This window comes from Euprymna scolopes, chromosome 36 (genome assembly GCF_053919585.1).
Source record: "Euprymna scolopes isolate OS-2025 chromosome 36, ASM5391958v1, whole genome shotgun sequence".
Classification (NCBI taxonomy): domain Eukaryota; kingdom Metazoa; phylum Mollusca; class Cephalopoda; order Sepiida; family Sepiolidae; genus Euprymna; species Euprymna scolopes.
Genome location: NC_136517.1, coordinates 87101668 through 87120628, shown reverse-complemented (window position 1 = coordinate 87120628; position 18961 = coordinate 87101668). Strand labels below are relative to the sequence as shown.

The 18961-nt window shown below is 32.5% G+C and overlaps 1 protein-coding gene and 1 long non-coding RNA gene across 8 annotated transcripts in view; one reads left to right on the top strand and one right to left on the bottom strand.

Annotated features, from left to right (window-relative positions):
• Positions 1 to 18961, top strand: part of LOC145260672 (uncharacterized) — a 98874-nt gene that overhangs the window by 16618 nt on the left and 63295 nt on the right. The gene's annotated exons all lie outside the window — the stretch shown is intronic.
• LOC145260670 (uncharacterized) overlaps positions 735 to 18961 on the bottom strand; it is a 98716-nt gene continuing 80489 nt past the window's right edge. For all 3 annotated transcript variants that reach the window (XM_080119027.1, XM_080119029.1, XM_080119028.1), the window contains exons 13-14: positions 18423 to 18578; positions 735 to 12002 (exon numbers count right to left, since the gene is read on the bottom strand). In XM_080119027.1, coding sequence (XP_079975153.1) covers positions 11824 to 12002; positions 18423 to 18578 — 335 coding nt within the window. In that variant the 3' untranslated portion in view covers positions 735 to 11823. The remainder of the gene's footprint in view (positions 12003 to 18422; positions 18579 to 18961) is intronic.

The window sequence follows — 18961 nt, the reverse complement described above, 5'->3', positions numbered from 1 at the left end:
CTGGGGTTTTCTTAGATAGGTTTTGTATTGGAATGCCTCAGATAAGTATTGAAAATTGATCATTGATAAAAGGAAGCCCAATTTTCATCAAAGTTAACACCCTTATACAGCTTAATATCAAGTAAAAATTGTACAGATGAATTTTCTAGGTCTTAAAACAGTTATTTGATATTTTTTCTTTTCTTCTTAACTATACTGTACAATCACCCATCTTTGTTTTGTTAATTAAAAAATAATTTTTTGGATTATTCAAACTACTGTTTTCATGTTAGACATTATTCTCAGAAACTTCCAACAGTCTTCTGGTACCTCTTATCATACTAAGAAATCTAGATGGAATTTCAAACTGGGGCAGATTGTTCTTGTTCAGTCAGACACGATCAGGTAGAATTTTTAAGTAATCTAAATATGAATTTACTTATCCATACATCCAGTGTCACACAAAAACACAACATTATCGCAAACATTAATTAATGATAAACGAATTACCTCGCTTTACAGTCACTTTTTATCAGTTAAAAATCATTAAAACTATTTCCTCTCCAAAAATTTTCAAAATAAAACATGACTGTCTGTTTACGGTTTCCAATTGGCTATTTTATTTTATAATTAAAAAAAAGGTCATGTTTAGAGAAGACTAAATTTGTTTTTTTATTATAGTTTCTTTTTAAAATTTTTGTAAAAAAAAAAATGCAAGATAATTTACATCTGTTCCTTTATAATTTTATATAAAAAAAAAATCAGAAGAAAACGTGTTGAGTTTTCAGTGAAAAAAAAAAAAGTAAATTTTTTTAAATTAATTCTTTTTAGTTTTAAAAGGTTAAAAAAATTTGCTAAAAAATTGTTTTAAATTCGTTATTTGTTTTTTTGGTTGTTTTTTATTTTATTTATGGGTTTTAAAAATTTTCAACTATCGTGGAATTTCCACAGGTTCTGCTAGTTTTCAATTATATTCTTAGTATTGCCTGTACTGAAAATTCAGCCTTTAACCACGAGTAGACTGTCATTTAGAAATTATTATAACTTAACACTTGTGCCACGGTAACATGGTTACATCAGCCAAAACGGTAGAATAACATTCAGGATGAGAAAAATAGTCCAAATTATTAATTCTCATTTCAAAAATCCAAATTAACAAAAAACATTTTTTTTTTGTTAATTTGGATTGATTATTTTATTTTATTTATTTATTTTTTTTTTTTTTAAGACAATGAAAAAACAATTGTTTGCGGTTTCTTTATTAATCCTCTTCTCAAGAAAAAATATTTTAATTTGGATTAATTATTTGTTTTTAATTTTATTTATTTATTTATTTTTGAGACAATGACAACCAAAAAGAATTGTTTGAAGTTTCTGTAGTTTAACTTTAAAATTTATGGAAAAACTTCATTTTGTGGCTTGTTTTTTAGAGTTAATATTTTTGTGAAAATTTATAAATTTAAATACATCAAAAATATTTTTTTTTTCAATCTGTACGAATCGTTAAAAATAATTTTTATTTTCAAATAAATATACATTTTTTTTTTTTCTTTTGGTGCTTATACAGTATAGGACACAGATAAAAATCGCATTCCAAGTAAAAACTCCTTGATATACTTACATATCTGGGAAAAATAAGTATCTTCACCAAAAATTAAGAAAAACTTATCAAGTAGAAGTTTAATCTATACACAGATAAAGTTGATCTTTTTCTATTTAACAACTAAAAACTTATTAAAACAAACTTAATATACACAGTCATGGATATGCAAGCAACTACATGAATGTTAACTAATTTTCATATTTCTTTGAAAAACAAGCATTACTTAATTAGTTTTATGGTTTCTTTTTAGATGTTTGGTTTCGTTCAACTATTACGCTGAAATCTATTTATGCATAGTTTCTACATTATGCATAATTGCATAGAATTTAAGATGAGAACGTTTTAAGACAAAAAATATATATACATTAGTGACGGGATGATTTCAATATTTTTACTGATTCTGTGCTAAATTCCCAATTCCGATTATTTATAAATCTCTAATTATTTAGCTATAAGATTGTTATTTTCCCCGTATTTTCATAAAAACGCGTTAAATATGCAGATATTTTCCTAAATGTCAAAAATACATTTGTGGAGGATGATCTATCGATTTTAGTTTTTACTGGTATTTTAAAATCAATGAATATTTATTAATTCATCAATAATACCAGCAATGGAAGATTTTATTTGAAACAAAATAAAATAAAAAAGACAAAAGAATCGTTTTGGCATTGGAAAATACACATCAATTTTTCAGATTCTGATACCCACAAATCTTTCGATTTTTTTTTTTTTTTTTTTTGCTGATTCCCGATTCATTGTCTCAAGACTATATATATATGGCTATTTCATTTCACCACATAAATTAATATACGAAAGTATAGATTTATGCATAAACTTTAAGTATTTACTTCAACAGTGCTCAATACGTAGGTAGAGCTAGGAAGTAAGTTACTATATATAGTAGTGAAGTGACCTTGTCGGTTTGTGAAAAGTCTCAACCAAACTCCTCTATGAATATTTGGTATACAGAGTTAAAATTTGATATATAGGGTATTTGAAGTGGTAGCACACTTTCAATTTGGTTTTCAGCCAGCAAAAATTGCTGCTAAGGAGTCAAAATTGAAAAATTATATAAAAAAAAAAAAAAAAAAAAAAAAAACAGTTAATATTGGCAGGCTAAGTTGAATAAAAACCTGACGGATCAAAGTCTCTTTATTTTTAACCTTTTGTATGCGTCTGTCCATAGTTCAGATGGTAAGGACGCTGGAGAGATAAATAACAATTAAGACCGGAGTGCCAGTTTCAATTCTAGTAGACTAGCGAGGGGTACCCGGCGTTGCCTGGGTGTTTGGAGGTGTGTGGGGGGTTAAAAAAAAAATTAAGTATGAGGATCGAACCCGAACCGTTGAGGCAAAGTTGTGAAAAAAAAAAACGTGCGACGTTAACCATTGCCCTACCGCGACATGCTTACGAAAACACGTTTGAATTTATTTAATTACTTGGATTTAGCAGGTGCTCATTTTAATGAGTTAATGTGGTCAAGTTTGACTGCGGGAGTTTATTTACTGCTGAACGCTCCCCCCCCCCCCAAGATGTTATTGGAAAAAGACTAACCCACATGCGGCGAGCGACAAATATTGAATATATATCTTCCCGAAATCGAGCAAATTAAATAGACAGGCGAGCTTCGTTGTTAACTCTGAGATATTACGATTTATATGTGATATAAAAAGTTTTAAAAAGTTGTGAACCGACCGACCGCTTTTCTCTGACTAACTTTTGAAATCATAACTATATATTGGGTAACAATCAACAGCAAATTCATTATAATAAGAAACCTGCATGAATTAAAATATAATATTTACGCATATTTTACAACCGAGCAATGCCAGGCAGCCTGCTAGTCTGTTTTCTAAAAGACAAATGTGTTTTTGTTTGTATGTACAGCTAAAAGTCAAAAACTATAAAACAAACAACCACAAAGTTGGTATTCTCTTTATTGGCACTGCACTAAATGAATAATTTCTAAAATTTCGAAAAAAAAATATTCATTCTCTGGGGTTCAACTGGATCAGTGTTATTATGTACTAGTTTGCAAAAAAAAAAAAAAATGGCTATATTTATGCAGAATTTTAAATAGTTGTTGAGTGTTCTTGTCCAGTCAGTCACGAATAAGTATATTTTTAGTATTGCTTGAACTGAAGACCAAACCTTCAACCTCGTAGACTGTCATTTAGAACTTATTATTACGCAACCCTTTTCTCCGTTGCATGTGAAGGTCACATCAGCCGAAACATCGTGAGAATGATGATAAAAAAATTTTGTTTGGGATTTCTACAGTTTAACTTTAAAATTTACAGAGAAACTTAATTTTGTGGCTTGTTTTAGAGTTAACTAGCGGGGATACCCAACGTTGCCTGGGTGTGTCGAGGTGGTGTAGTAAGGAACCCTGAAAAAAGTAGTAGTGGGAGGGACAACAGTAGGCAGTTTGGGTGAAGAGATGCGTAAAAAAAAAAAAAAAAAAAGTAGTACTGGGAGGGACAACAGTAGGCAGTTTGGGTGAAGAGATGCGTAAAAAAAAAAAAAAAGTGGTAGTAGGCAGGCAGGCCTGAACCCATAACATGAAGAAGAAAAAGAAGGTTAAAAAAAAAAAAAAAAAACCTAATGTTTTAGCCAATGTCTCCATGGCAAAACCGAAAGTCGCAAACATTGAAATTAAGGCTAGTCAATCAAAAGGAGACGATGACTTGCGAAAGTATCGTCGAAAAAAGCAACCCTTCCTTGTAGAAAACTGCCTGGTTGAGGGTAAAGGAATTTATGTTTTTGGCCAGTTTTTTTTTAAAATTTGTTGTCCAAAAGATTGCGGTTTCAAACGATACTGGTTTTGTCACGTTCCATCGTGTCTATCGAAAGTTTTTGCAAGACACACACACACACATCTTGCCCTTTATATATATATATATAAGATGTTTCTGAAATATAGAGCAGACAAGCACTGTTAAGGAATCTATAATATGAAAGTGTGTGTGTGGCTAGAAAGGAATGGGCTGGGTGACAAAAAGTGTGTTGCGGACAGAAAGATAGATGTATTAGAGAAATAGAAGTGTTAATAGAAGTAGGTGACACTTTTGCCCCAGGAAACGCGAATAGATCTGTAAGTAAAAAAAAAAAAAAAAAAAAAATCATTTTTCATATTTTGCCGATCTGCTATTATTTTGTTAAATAACAGTCTTGATTTGTCTTCCCCTGATTCATGGGTATTTTCATTGTTATCAATGGTAGAGTGGCAAAATACAATAGCCAAGGTGCCTGGCATTGCCCGGGTGTTTGTAGGTGTGTGTTGGGCAAAAAAAAAAAGAAAAAAGTTTTAGTAGGCAGGTAGTGATGCGAAGGCGGAAAAGAAAGTGGAGGTGTGTGTAAGAGTGTTGATTAAGCCAAAAAAAAAAAGTGGTCGTAAGTAGGTTCGAACCCGTACCGCAAAAGAGGAAAAGAAAGTGAATAAAAAAAAAAACGTAACGCAGTAGCCGTTGCGGCCATTGCCAAACTGGAAGTGATGTAGGTTAAAATTAAGGCTAGTCAATCGAAAAGCGGCAATGACTTTCAAAAATATTGGTGAAAAAGTGACCTCTCCTTGTAGAAAAGTGCCCCAGTTGAGAGTGAAGGAATTAATGTTTTGGGCCAATTTTTCGATATTTGTCATCCGAAGGGCCAAGCTTCAAAACGATACCGATCTCGTGAAAATCCATCGCCTCTGTCGAAAAGTTTTGCGAGACATACATACATTTAAACAGACAGGTGAGATTTATATTATAGATTAAAACTCTACTTGATAATTTTCCATAATTTTTGGTGAGAATATTTATGTCTGCCTGATACATTAGTATATCAAAGAATTTTTATTTGGAATGTGATTTTTATGTGCCCCCATACTGTATATGCACCCTCTTTTTTTTTTCTTTCTTTTTGTTTTTGTTATTTTTCTTTTTTTCTTTTTCTGGTCTGGAAAAGAGAGTGAGTAATGTGAAAAGGTGAAAAATAGAAGATGGGTAGGGTTGATGGAGAATAACTGATAACCTCAATTTAGGAATGAAAAATATCGACAGAAACAAAAATAATTATTTCATTTGTTCAGTTTTCCATTCTAAAAAAATGTCTGTAAATAAATTTAAAAAATTAGGATTTTACTCACAGAAAGAAAAAAAAGTCACATCAATATAAGAAAACCTTTTAAAATCTTTTTTAAAAAATTTTCATTTTTCAAAATAATCGGAATAATACTAAAAATAAAAAAAACGTTGCAAAATTGGGCAGAGTTGAGGATTATTATTTGAGTTTCTATTTTCGAATACGTTGGCAAATGTTACATTCAAAGAAAGTAAAATATGAACCATATCAGTTTGAAATTTTTGGAAACCAAATAAAACGGAATAAACGTGAACCATATCTCTATTATTATAGAAAAGAAACTGAATTTGTTCCCTATGAACTTAGAAACGGCTGGGCTGATTTTTTTTTTTCTTTTTTTTTCAGACAAAGGTACTTGATGTGTCTGGGGGTATTCTTAGATAGATTTTGTATCGAAATGCATCTGATAAGTATCGAAAATCAATCAAAAAATTGTTAGTAGTGGGAATTGGGTAAATTGGATTATTTAAGAAATGGCTCATCAAGAACTTGTTTACATTGGACTTGAAGACAGCCATATTGTAGTCAGTTGGAAAGCAGAAAAATATAAGAGTTCCTCAGGCCTGCATGTCTGAGAAAGTTTTAGTTTTATTGGTAGTTTAAAATCAATATATATATATTTATTGCTACTACCAACCGTGAAAGACTTTGTTTTGAACAAAATAAAAAAAAATATATATTTAAAGGAATCAGTTTTGACATCGTAAAATAGGTACAAAATTTTCTGATACCAATTCTCCCCAAAAATTCTGATTACCAAATACAAATAATCATCCCAACTTATATATATATATATATATATATATAAATGACAGAAAAAAGAATTGTTTTGGACCCTAGACGTCTTTAGCCATCCTCATCAGGGGCAAACGATGGCATTTTTTATCTTTTTTAAAAAAGAAAATATGGGGAAGAAATTAAAATTAATGAAAAAGTGAGAACGACTTTTTTACAATTATAATAAAATATATGTACAGGGAAAAGGGAAAGGATAAAATAAAATGGATTAACGTATGTATGCCCCTGATGAGGATGGCGAAAGACGTCTAGGGTCCAAAAAAATTATTTTTTCTGTCATTTGTAAATTCTGTACCACAAATAAGCTCTTAATATACACACACACAGATGACACGGCATGTCCATATGATGCAATTATAAAATCCACCGGACAAGTTATATTATTAAATTATTTCAGTTGATGGCATACCCCCACCCACCCTCAACCATGAAATTTTTATTTATATTCCAATAATACCCAACCCATTGTTTCAATATTTTTATTGAATTTCCATTTTTCTGATTTTAACAAATGACAACTCTATACCATAACTGTGAATTCTTCTGTCTCCCTGGACAAGAGAATAAGAACAATCTACCCCATGTTGAAATAAATTGTATTAAAAATTCCCAAAATGCTACCACGTACAAACATCGAAAAGTTAACAAAATATTGTTTGAAACACATTTAATAAAATGTCATAAATCATGCAACATTGTAATGTTCTCTATAATTGTTTAAAAATAAAAAATTAAACAAAATATTTCTAGAAACACCTTTAATAAATGTCAGCAATCTTGTAATGTTCTTTTTATATATATATATATATATAAAAACTGTACGGATGGTCAGAAAAACATTGGTACCGTCGGTTTCAAGCCTAACATAAGGGGGACCAGTTAATGGTAAAGGTGGGAAGACAGACAGCCGTTTATATATTAGATGAGGATTTTCCGCAATATCATTCTCTCCTATCACCAAAATACAAAAAATAAATTTTTATTTATTTTTTTTTTTTTTTAGAATTGGAATTGGTAATTGCATTGGAATCAGAAAAAAATATTGTAATCGTCCCATCACTATTTAAAACCAAAGTAAAAAAATTTTCTTTTCTTTTTCAAGCCTTACATTTCAAGGAATTAATATTTGTTTTAAAGACTTTTTTTTTTTTTTTTAGCACATAAAATGCACTAAATACACCTTGGGGAAAATATTACGAAAACATGTCTTCAATAATTACTTTTCTGTACAAAAATAGTTTTGTCCATGAAAAGCAAAAATCTTTCGAACTTGACAATGAAAAAAAAAAAAAGGCAGCGCCGATGAAGAGGAAATAATAATACCATGGAATTTCCACAGATTCAAATCGTAAATAAATATTGATCACGAGACAGTTTAGCTCATTGTAAGCAAACGTTATTATTGGTTGACTTAGATATGCATACGTATAGAATGGATACCATAATACTCAGTTTGCTGCACCATATCAAAGTTCCATACAAAATTTCAGACAGATCAACCTAGTAGTTTCCACGAAAAATTCAAGTAAATGTGATATCGTGATGACTAACCATTAATGTGCAGAGAACAGATACCATAATACTTAATCCACTGCACCTTATCATAAAAATGGTACATACAAAATTTCAGACAGATCAGCCAAGTAGTCTTTGTAAAGAATAAAAAATAAAGATAGAACAGACACGCGAACAGGTTAAAGTAATAGATTTGTTTTAAATAAACTAGGGTTTTTTTTTATATATAAAAATATACATTTTTTTTTAATATTCTTTTCTTTTACTTAAAAAAAAAAAATTTAATACTGAAAAATGTTATTTTTTTTATAATACTGTTTTTTTTTGTTTTTTTGTTTTTTTTTAAATGTACTCCAAATCAATGGACACATGTATATTCCATCTTGTCGATACAAAAACTGCAAACAATAAATTTATTATCAAAGCATAAACACCTAATGTCAAGAAAGATGTTTTTCAGCCACTGGCATCGTAATAGAGGTTTAGATGATATCCGTTTAATTTGCATTTTTTTTCTTTATGACATATCAACCCTTTTGTACTGAAACTCAATAGTTTTTGTAAACGATTAACTGAATGATTTATCTGTTTGACGGTATATCAAACCTTTTATCATCATTAATGGATCAGTATCAATATGACCACTGATGTATGTTAGGGGCAACCATTGTAATCTGTTGTAATATATGGGTGTCCATAACACCTCCTCTCTTGTATTAAAAAACAAAGATAAAGAAAAATTTGTAAGATGTACATATTTGTGAAGAAACAAAGATATCCAAAAAATCGCATAAATTAATCAAGTAGTTCTATCTTTATTAAAAAAAAATCGGCGCTTCGACACTATTGGGACGAAATTTTGAAAATCATAGTATTGAATTTTACATTGTAACTTATTAGAATTGACAAAAAAATCAGTTGAAACCATTGTTTTTTTATCTGAAAACTCCATTTATCGACTATGAAATCTCATCCCAATAATTTAGAAGCGCCAGAAAATCATTTTTAAGCGATTAATGGGAATTTTAGGCATTACATTATCTCGCAAGTTTAAAATTGTTGAATTATATCCCTTGTTTTTTTTTGGGGGGGGGGGTTATGAGAAAGTGTCCTAAATTAGCAGGTAAGACAGACCTTTTGCTAACTCAAAATTTGATTTTCTTATTTAAAAAATTAAACTACTGGATCACTTACCATGATTTTTGGAATATAATGTTTTTGTTTCATCACGAATACATATACATATTTTTTTTTCTTTCTCAAGAAGAACCAATGTGTGAACTATTTTGTATTTCTTTAAATAAGGCTTCTTTCATCTTTTCAGATGATGCATAAAAATAAGTTTTCGTACACAGCTAATATTCACTCAAACATGTTTTACATCCTGGCAGGTGTTGGACGGATTTTAAAAAGCTGACTTTCAAACTAACCTATCTCTGGCTAGGTTTTTATTCCTCCCTCTTTCTCATCTCCTTTTTGTGTTCAGATTTAATCTTCCTCTGAAGTCATCAGATCTAAGCTTCTCATTAAAACTCGCATCTAACATCCATCTTCTTCATGCAATGCATGTCCTCAACTCTCACTGGCTAGGTTTCACTGCATTGCATACACGCCGTGGACCCTACACCAATGATGATTAAGTTAACTAGCGTGAATTTTAACAAGGGTCACACTGAGTGCACAATGATAACAGATCCGTAAAACAGAATCATTCTGAAGGTGGAGTAACAGGCGGATGACGTAAAGTGAGGGCACAGGGCAAACATATGCACAGACAAAACAGAGAGAGAAAATGAACAATGGTGTCATGTTTTTGAGCAGACAGAAAAACTGAGGTTTTTCAGATCAGTCTCTCTGAAGTCATGCAAACGTGGCATGGCCAATAATATAGAATAATCTAAGTTGAATATTACTTTGATGTCTGTCCATCTGCACCACTCATTTTGTTAAGTTAAAAAGTGTAAGAAGTGAAAAATTAGCTAAGATAACAGTCTCTTTCTCTCTCTCTCCGAATGAAACCTTGAAGAAAACCCAGCAAACATCGTCTTCAGTCTTTCTTGCATGCAAACATTTTGTGTGTCATGATTAAACAGACAAGACAATCGATGGACACTCATGAAATGCGGCGAGGAGAAATGACAGTCAGACAGAATGATAAAAGACCCTCATATATCACAGCCCTACTCCCCTCCAGTTCATTGAATGACTTTGGTTTCAAGTTAAAGTTCAAATATATACATATAATAAAATATACAATCGGATATACATGTGATATTGAAAATATGCAATGTTTTCAATTAAAAAACAAAGAGAGAGAAAATGTTTTTTTCTTTCTGTTTTGTCTGGAAAATGGATGCGTTTTAAGACTCTGGAACAGCAACCAAGCGTACATTATTATTTGGACTATAATTCTCATTGTGGTTGTTCCTATCAACTTGCCTGTCCACGGGAAGCAATGTTAGGCACAAGGTCAGTTGTTCATGGGCAGGAAATCCAGCTTCCCAAAAAGGGGAACTGATTGGAACAAAAATTTAAATTGCCTCCATCTAGAACAGAGGTTGGCAACCTTTCGGAGTGTGAGGGCCAAAAAGCTTTGGCTAAATTGTCATGGGTAAAAACAATCTTATTAAATATGCAAATTTTTTGTGCATCAGAAGAAAACAGATCTATCTATACTATTATATAAAAGCAATTTTGTCTGTCTGTCTGTCTCTGCCTGTGTGTATGGACTCAAAAACAGACAGATTTTTCTGAAATTTCACATGAAGGTACTTTATGTGCCCAGCAATGTTCTTAGATAGGTTTTGTATAGGAATGTCTTTGATAAGTACCAATGATTAAGATAATCCGATGAAATAAAGAACAAGCGATTTTGATCGAAGTTAACACCTTACATAGCTTAACATCACAAGTGCATTTGAGAAGTTTTATTACCACACAAATCGAAAGGCCCAACATATAAAATCAACAGTAGGTTCTTTGATACAACAGGGGCGTTTTTAAGACGAATGCTTCCGTTTTGAGCACAACTGAACGATCGTACTTGACTTTTGTATTTTAAACTTTAATTCAAGCCATTATACATATTGTTTATAAAAGCAACAGTAGGTTCTCTACAGTGCAATGTAGACTACAATGTATTGTGAACTTCATCACTGCAAAGAGGCAAGTGAAGCTTTCTCTGGTTGCACCACGATGGGTCCCCAACTAGAGCAGGCAATCAATTGATTTGATTGAAAAATAGGTGATTTCACAGATCTCTATCACGATAAAAATATGGGAGTGTAAAACATTAGTTAATCATCATTCAATCCCGGGCATCATCAGGTATTTCTGCTTGTATTAAATGTAAAATGATTATATTTAAATGATATCACTTATTTTACAAATGGAATAAGGTGGCGGGCCAAATAAAATTCACTTAAAGGCTAGATTTGGCCCACTAGTCAGAGGTTGCCAACCCCTTGTCTACGCGTTGTGTTATTGAAGTTTCATATTCTGCCCACAACTCCCTATACTTTCAAAATTTAATCTTCCTCAGGACGATGTCATCTTTAAAATTCACATTACACATTCAACATATTATTCTTATAGCATTTTCTCTCCATGCAACGCATATCCTCAACTCTCACTGGTTAGGTTTCATTTCCATACATCATGCCTAATTGACTCTTTCCCTGGTCGTCAAAATATTTACTCTTATCCATTTTCCAAACAAAATAAAAAAAATAAAACTTTTGGTACCACCATTCTCAAATGCAAAAACAAAACATTAAAAAAAAAATAAAAGTGAGAAATATTCATTGGTCACAAACGTCTTTCCGTAGCTCGGGACATTTCCGATGAAGGTGAGGTGAACAGTAATAAACGCTAGCTGCATAGACTTGTCCTCCAAACGGTTTCGGCTGGATACGCCGGCTGTAATGGTTGAATATCCGTCTGTTACAACCAGCACAGACTTTCTCTTCAAGGAGAACATCTATTTCCGAAATTGAAAGAAAAGAGAAAGAAACGATTAATCAATTTCGAAGAGAAAGAAAAAATTGATTTTAACAAAAACGGGCGTTTTTAATAATGGAGTTATCTCCCCTCCTTTTAGAGTTATTTCCCTTTGAGTAATTAATTGTTTTCAGACGTGCATGATATCAAATATATGTATGGCAGTGGTTTAGGCCGATTTTTTTTTTTTTTTTTTTTTTCTTAATTTTGTTTTACCTTTAAAATATAAACAAGATTGACCCGTTGGGTCACAACTACTACTTATTCTTTTTTGATTATATTTAAAAATACAAAAACTATAAAATAAATATTTTAAAACATTAAAAAATACAAAAGTGGTGTTCCCTGGAGTCTGAGTGACAAGTCTTCCCAGATTTTTAGTATTCTCCACCCCTTTCGATAACCTTTGTAAATAACTTTGCGTTATTGTAACAGCCACTGGCAATGACCATTGGTCTTCACCGGAATTTGAATAGTAACAAGTGCACACATCCAATGGAAGTCTGGTTAGTGCTTTCCTTTCTCAGTCTTTCCATCCTCGACCTTTCATGACTTTGATGTGGCGCCAGTCGATACCTACACCACCATTTTTTTTTTTTTGTGGTGATGAGAGGAGGGGTATTTAAGTTACAATTTTGCTGTTTCAGTTTTTATGGTTCCATGTGGTGCTCCAAAATCTGTTTTGTTTTTCTATTTCACTTTCCATATGGCCAGAAAGCATTTGTAGTTTCTGTGTGTGTGTGTGTATATATATATATATATATATATATATCTATAATATAAAGCTGAACGTCTGTGTGTGTATATATATATAAAGCTGAACGTCTGCGTGTGTGTGTGTGTATATATATATAATATAAAGCTGAACGTCTGTGTGTGTTTATATATATATATATAAAAGCGAAAATGTATGTATGTTTGGGTGTCTGCTAAAAACTTTCGACAGACGCAACAAAAATTCACAAACTCGTTATCACATCGAAGCTCCATCCTTTGCTCGAAAAATATCGAAAAATTGGCCAAAAGCATTCATTTTTTTCACCCCGAAATCGACAATTTTCAACGGGGGGGGGTCAACTAAAACGGTCCTCTCGTGACAATGACCGATTCTACGCATGAGTCAGATGACGTCGTGACCTGATTTACTTTAAATAGTTGAAAAACCGAAGAAATTTTGTGAACGTCGCCTTAGCTCAGTTGATTAGCGCGTTGGTTTGGTTCATTATCTAAACGTTTTGGGTTTGAATCGTGTGAGATTTTTTTTTTTTTTTTTTTTTTTTCGATTTTTTAAATTTTAATATCGAAACAGACTTATTTAAGCCATTTTTCACGTGTTCGTTTTTCTGTTTTCATCGTTCGTTTGCCTTACGTTAGTTTTTTTTTTTTTTTTTTTTTTTTCCTGCTTAGTGTTAACATTGTTTTCTTTTTTTACTTCGCTTATAACAAACAAACCTACGTCATCGTCGTAACACGCGATGACTTCCGGCCGCACACCTGTCAATTTGGTTCTTAAATAAATTCAAACATCTTTCACTAACTCATTCTGGCTGGCCGATTTTATTTTCAAACTTTGCCTCAGGGCTTCGGGTTAATTTTTTTTTAATTTTGACCCCTATTATGACCCCTTAACATTTGTTTTAGGCTCAAATCAAGTTATTAAGTTAGATCCATGTCCAAGGAACCTATATCTAAAATTTCAAGTGTTTAGACCTAAAATTGCTGTAGGAGTTTGGTAGAGTTCTCAAAGGTCAAATCGTTGAACAGCAAAATTTCTGGCCGAAAACCGATCACATCGATTTTCCCAAATCTCAGTACCCTGTATATCAAATTTCGAGTCTGTAGACTAAAAATTGACAGTTATTGCGTAGGGAAATGTACACAGACAGACAGACAGACACGTTCACTTTATATATATATATATATATATAGAGAGAGAGAGAGTGAACGCGTCTGTCTATGTGTGTGTGTACATTTCCCTACGCAATAACTGTCAATTTTTAGTCTACAGACTCAAAATTTGATATACAGGGTACTGAGATTTGGGAAAATCTATTTGATCAGTTTTCGGCCAGAAATTTTGATGTTAAGTGGTCAAAGTTCAACGATTTGACCTTTGAAAACTCTAATTTAAATTTTAGATATCGGTTCCTTGGACATGGATCTAACTTAATAACTTGATTTGAGCCCAAAACAATAAATGTTAAGGGGTCAAAGTTAAAAAAAATTTGACCTCTGCAGTCTCTACCAAATTACTCAATTTCTGGTTTTTTCATCGGTTTGGGTCGAAAATTTGAGCTAGCAATATATAAATGCATGTATGTTTGCATGTCTTCCTAAAACTTTTGACAGAGGTGTGACTGATTTTACCAAGATCAGTATCGTCTTAAAGTTCAACCTTTCATACGACAAATATCGAAAAATTGGCTAAAAACATTAATATCTTCACCTTAAACCATTTTTCTACTTGGGTGTCACTTTTTTTGCTGATATTTTTTAAAGTTATCCTCTCCTTTCGATTATCTAGCCTAAATGTTAACATAATTCACTTCAGGTTTGGCGGTGGTCGTAACCGCAAAGACGCCAGGTTTTTTTCCCCCCCGTTTTTTTTTTTTTTTTCTTCCTTCGCGGTACAGATTCGCGCCTGCCTTCCTACTACCACTTTTTTTTTTTTTTTTTTTTTTTGCTCAATATACACATCCAAATACCCGGGCAACGCCGGGCTGAAATGCTAGTATATATATATATATATATATATATATATATATATATTCAAACAAATATTATTAAATGCAACAGAGACACTTTGCTTTATGATCTTTTTTTAATTTTTCGATTTTCCATATAATCTTTTTTGTATCAAAAATATTAAGAAAAGTTCTGTAATTGTTGCTGTCACGAGCACTTTTGATTCGTCCATGAATCATCGTCAGGTGTTGAAGCAAAAGTGCGAAGGAGCGAAAATGAGAATTAAAAGTGAAAACTAAAATATACAGTAAACGGCGATAAGTTAAAATATATAGACGATGAAAAGTTGATTAAAAATATAGGTTGATTAAAAATTTGAGTATTAAAATTAGCAAGTTCGTGGACACCGTTAAAGTATATAAAAAGTTGTTAGTGTGCGCAAAAAGTTTACCAAACTCCTCTCAGAATATTTGGTCTATAGACTTGAAATTTAATACATAGGGTATTTGGACCTGTGGCTCACTTTCGAATTGGTCTTTATTACTACTATATATTGGGTACAATATAATAATCAATAGAGAATTTGTTCTATAATAATAAATACAAAATCTGCATGAATTAAAATATCAGACTTAAAGCATATTTTACAACCGGGCAACGCCAGGCGGCCAGTTAGTTCATATACAGAAGTAACATTTTTCTATTTAATTTACATACTTGTAATCAATTCAAAGAGAGAGAATAATTTTAATAAGATAATTTAATTATCTCCCTTTGAGATCATTAAGAGGGAGTTATCGCCCTTTGAAAAATGTTATGGTTTGAGAAGTGATTTATGCCATAAATCGATAGTGATTTGGCAGGTTTTTAAAAAAAATTTTTCATCTTTAAATATACAAACTAGACGCATCCATGACCCAAAAATATTAAAAATGGATTTTTTTATGTTCATTAAAAGTGAAAAAAAAAAAGCCTGTCCTTTTGGTTTTTTAGTTTGTTTTTTTTTTACTTGGAAGTCACCACTCTATCAAGACCGAAGGCCACTCAAGGATAATGGTTAATGGTGGTAGTATAGTAATCGTTAATGGTGTAAATAGGATTTAATCATTTATGGGGACGACTCAACAAGAACTTGTTTACATTGGATTTGAATGCTTCTATGTTGTATTCAACCAGGAAGCAGGTCAGCGGAAACGTGGTCCACAGGTGAGCAGTTCTGGAAAAGAAGCTTTGTTCATGGACTCTGTTTAGATTTAGGCACAGATAGAGTGGGGGAAATTATTGATAGTGGTTTTAGCTAATTGAGTGCTTTTTGCGAAAGTTTGACGGGGGTGGGGGCATAGATTGGAGTTCAGTCTTGCCATGAAAATAACGATGGAGCAGAGACAGGCTCACAACGTTTCTTCTGTGGGAAAGATGCTGCAGGGAAGAGAAAAGGGCATCACCTACTAGGTTTTGGAGCCGGTTTTGAACTCTATTGTGGTTGGATAGGGCACGCCAAGCAGCTCCTGCCCAGATGTGACAACACTACTCCATTTTAGGGCATACCTGGCTTTTATACAGATAGAGGATTGCATTGGCAGTGAGATACCTTCTGGAGTGGTAGAGTGATCCAACCATTTTTCCCAGTAATTTCGTATTTATTATTATCAATTGATTATTACATAGTGATTTCAAAAAAGAAAAAAATGACCTAGGTGCCATCAGCTAAAATCAAAGTCAAAACATTTAGCACTCCAGCCTTACTTGTTACCGTTTGAGCTATTGTCGGAAACATAATACATGCATGCAGCGGCCCTGCCGTTTTAACTGTGTCGGGCCATGGTAATCTCGAAAAGACGAGTAAAGACGGTAGTTTCCCCGTTGCTTTCCGTCTTGATTCGGGAGGTGTATCTCCCCACTCACAAGTTAAACATGCCCCCAGACACCTGGAAATTTCTACGACTCAGCACGGTACATACAGTGCCAAGCCTTCCCAAACGGTCATCCATCTGGTGCTGGTCAGACTCATCATTGCTTAACTTCGGTGATCTAATGAGAAGCAGTGTGTCAACGTGATTGTGCCGGATAAGAAATAATTAAAAATGAATCGACTTTAACATATAAATGTATCGTTGAGGGTATGAGTTCCATATCGAAACGGTGATTTTTTTTTTTTTTTTTACATTTCCACCCCAAACAAGGCAAATTGCCACTTTGGTGTAGGGGGCTACTATCAGGGGTAACAACTATTGGGGTACTATGTAGGGATTTGGGCAGCAAGATGTCGGTTCATGTTACACTTGAACTTCTGCACGTCAGTACTGTTGGAGAAGCAGGAACCTGGAATGGAATTCCAAAGTCTAGCGGTTCTGGGGAAGAAACTACGTGAGTAGAAAGATCTTTTACATCTAGGGATCTCTACAGTGTGGGGGTGGGATTTAGCAGCCTGTCGGGTTTGTCGAGGGTGCTCACGTCGTGGGAGCACAGGTGATTGCAGTTCGTTAGAGCATTCACCACTAAAATACTTGTAGAACTTTAATTTGAATAAAATAAAATATGCATCAAGTGTGCTTGAAAGCCAAATCACAACGTAATATTAGGAAAATAAAAAAATATTTTACTTGTTTGAAATTTATAACAAATATATTTCGGAGGTATACTCCATCCTCAGTATGTTGTCAGTATGTCAAATATATTTCAGAGACTTTTCTTTCTCCAACTTTACGACGTGGCAAGGAAGAGGGGAAAAAAAAAAAAAAAGAAAAAGAAAACGACATACTGAGGATGGAGGTTGGCTCTGAAATATTATAAATTTCAAACAAATAAAATAATTATTTATTTTCCTAATATTACATTGTGATTTGGCTTTCAAGCGCACTTGATGCATATTTTATATAAATGTATATTTGCGCATGCGTACAAGAGCACTTTAAGTTGACTTACACCTGCAGAGTGACAATTTTTTTTTCAATTTTGATCCCTTAGCAGCTATTTTTACCAGCTACAGACTAAATTGAATTTGTTCCACAGGTCCAAATCCACTATATATAATTTCGAATTTTTAGACCAAAAATTGGCAGTAGTTTGGTAGAGACCGTTCCACAAACAGACAAAGTCACTTTTATAGATTAAATAGATGAGATTTGGAAAGAGAATGGGGGAAGGGATTAATCACAAAATCCAAATGAATAAATTAGGTTGCAAAATAAAAAAAAAAAATTTTTTTTGTAAGTACATCTAATAATAATAATATTTAGTTTGTCTGAATTATTCCGACTAGTGTTCTCGTTGTGGACACTTACAACTTTTCAGACCACTTTCAGGTCTATTTTGTTGAATTCAGGAATCTACATAAAATTCCACAATGATCCACGGCATAACAGATAAAGGTGCTAAGATAATCAGTACTAAGTGACAGTTTTCTGGAGGTTTAAGGTTCAATCTTAGTGCGGGCGATACTAAGAATAATATTACAACTTATTTAATGCTTCTACCCGGCTATGGATGACGGAATCAGAGCATGTTACCTTTGTGAATTAAATAAAGGGTTTCGTTCAGAATTGTGTTCAGATTCCATGTGTTTGACAGAAAGAGTTCGACACAACGTGTCCGAAGAAGGTCGGAAGTTATTTGTGAAAATAACACACAAGATGAGAACAGTAGTCTGAATAATCCAAATAATCCGAATTATCAATCTTCATCTCAAATATTTCCGAAATATAATAATCCTTACTTCTGTATAAGTGTGGAAGATATTGCACATTTTGGTAACCATTTGATGCAATCGTCCGATTCGTTAATTCAACCAAGGAAGTAAATTTACTTTTATTGCATGATGGAGAATCTTCAAAAATCTTTCTTGTGGAACGATACATCGGATTACCAGACACTGAAGAAAAAAAAAAAAAAAATGATAAATAAAAATAAAATAAAAACATTCAGAAAAAATAAAAAATTAAAAAATTTACAACAAATCTCAAATATAAACTTTCTTTTTCATGTTTTTTTTTTTTTTTTTAATTAAACCAAGAAAGTTTTAGATACATATCGGCTCCAAATGTTGTATCATTGTGCGTGTTTTACAAGCACTTCTAAGGAATATGCTCTGTTGAACTTGTAACACTTGTGCCTCCTCGCCGTACATATTCCCAACTAACCCGACAAGCAACAAAATCCCACCCCTTCATTATTGATGCACCTAGAAGCTGGAAAGCCTTCTGCTGTAGTAGTTTCTTCCCTCATATTGCTAGACTTTGTAATTTCCTTCCTGTT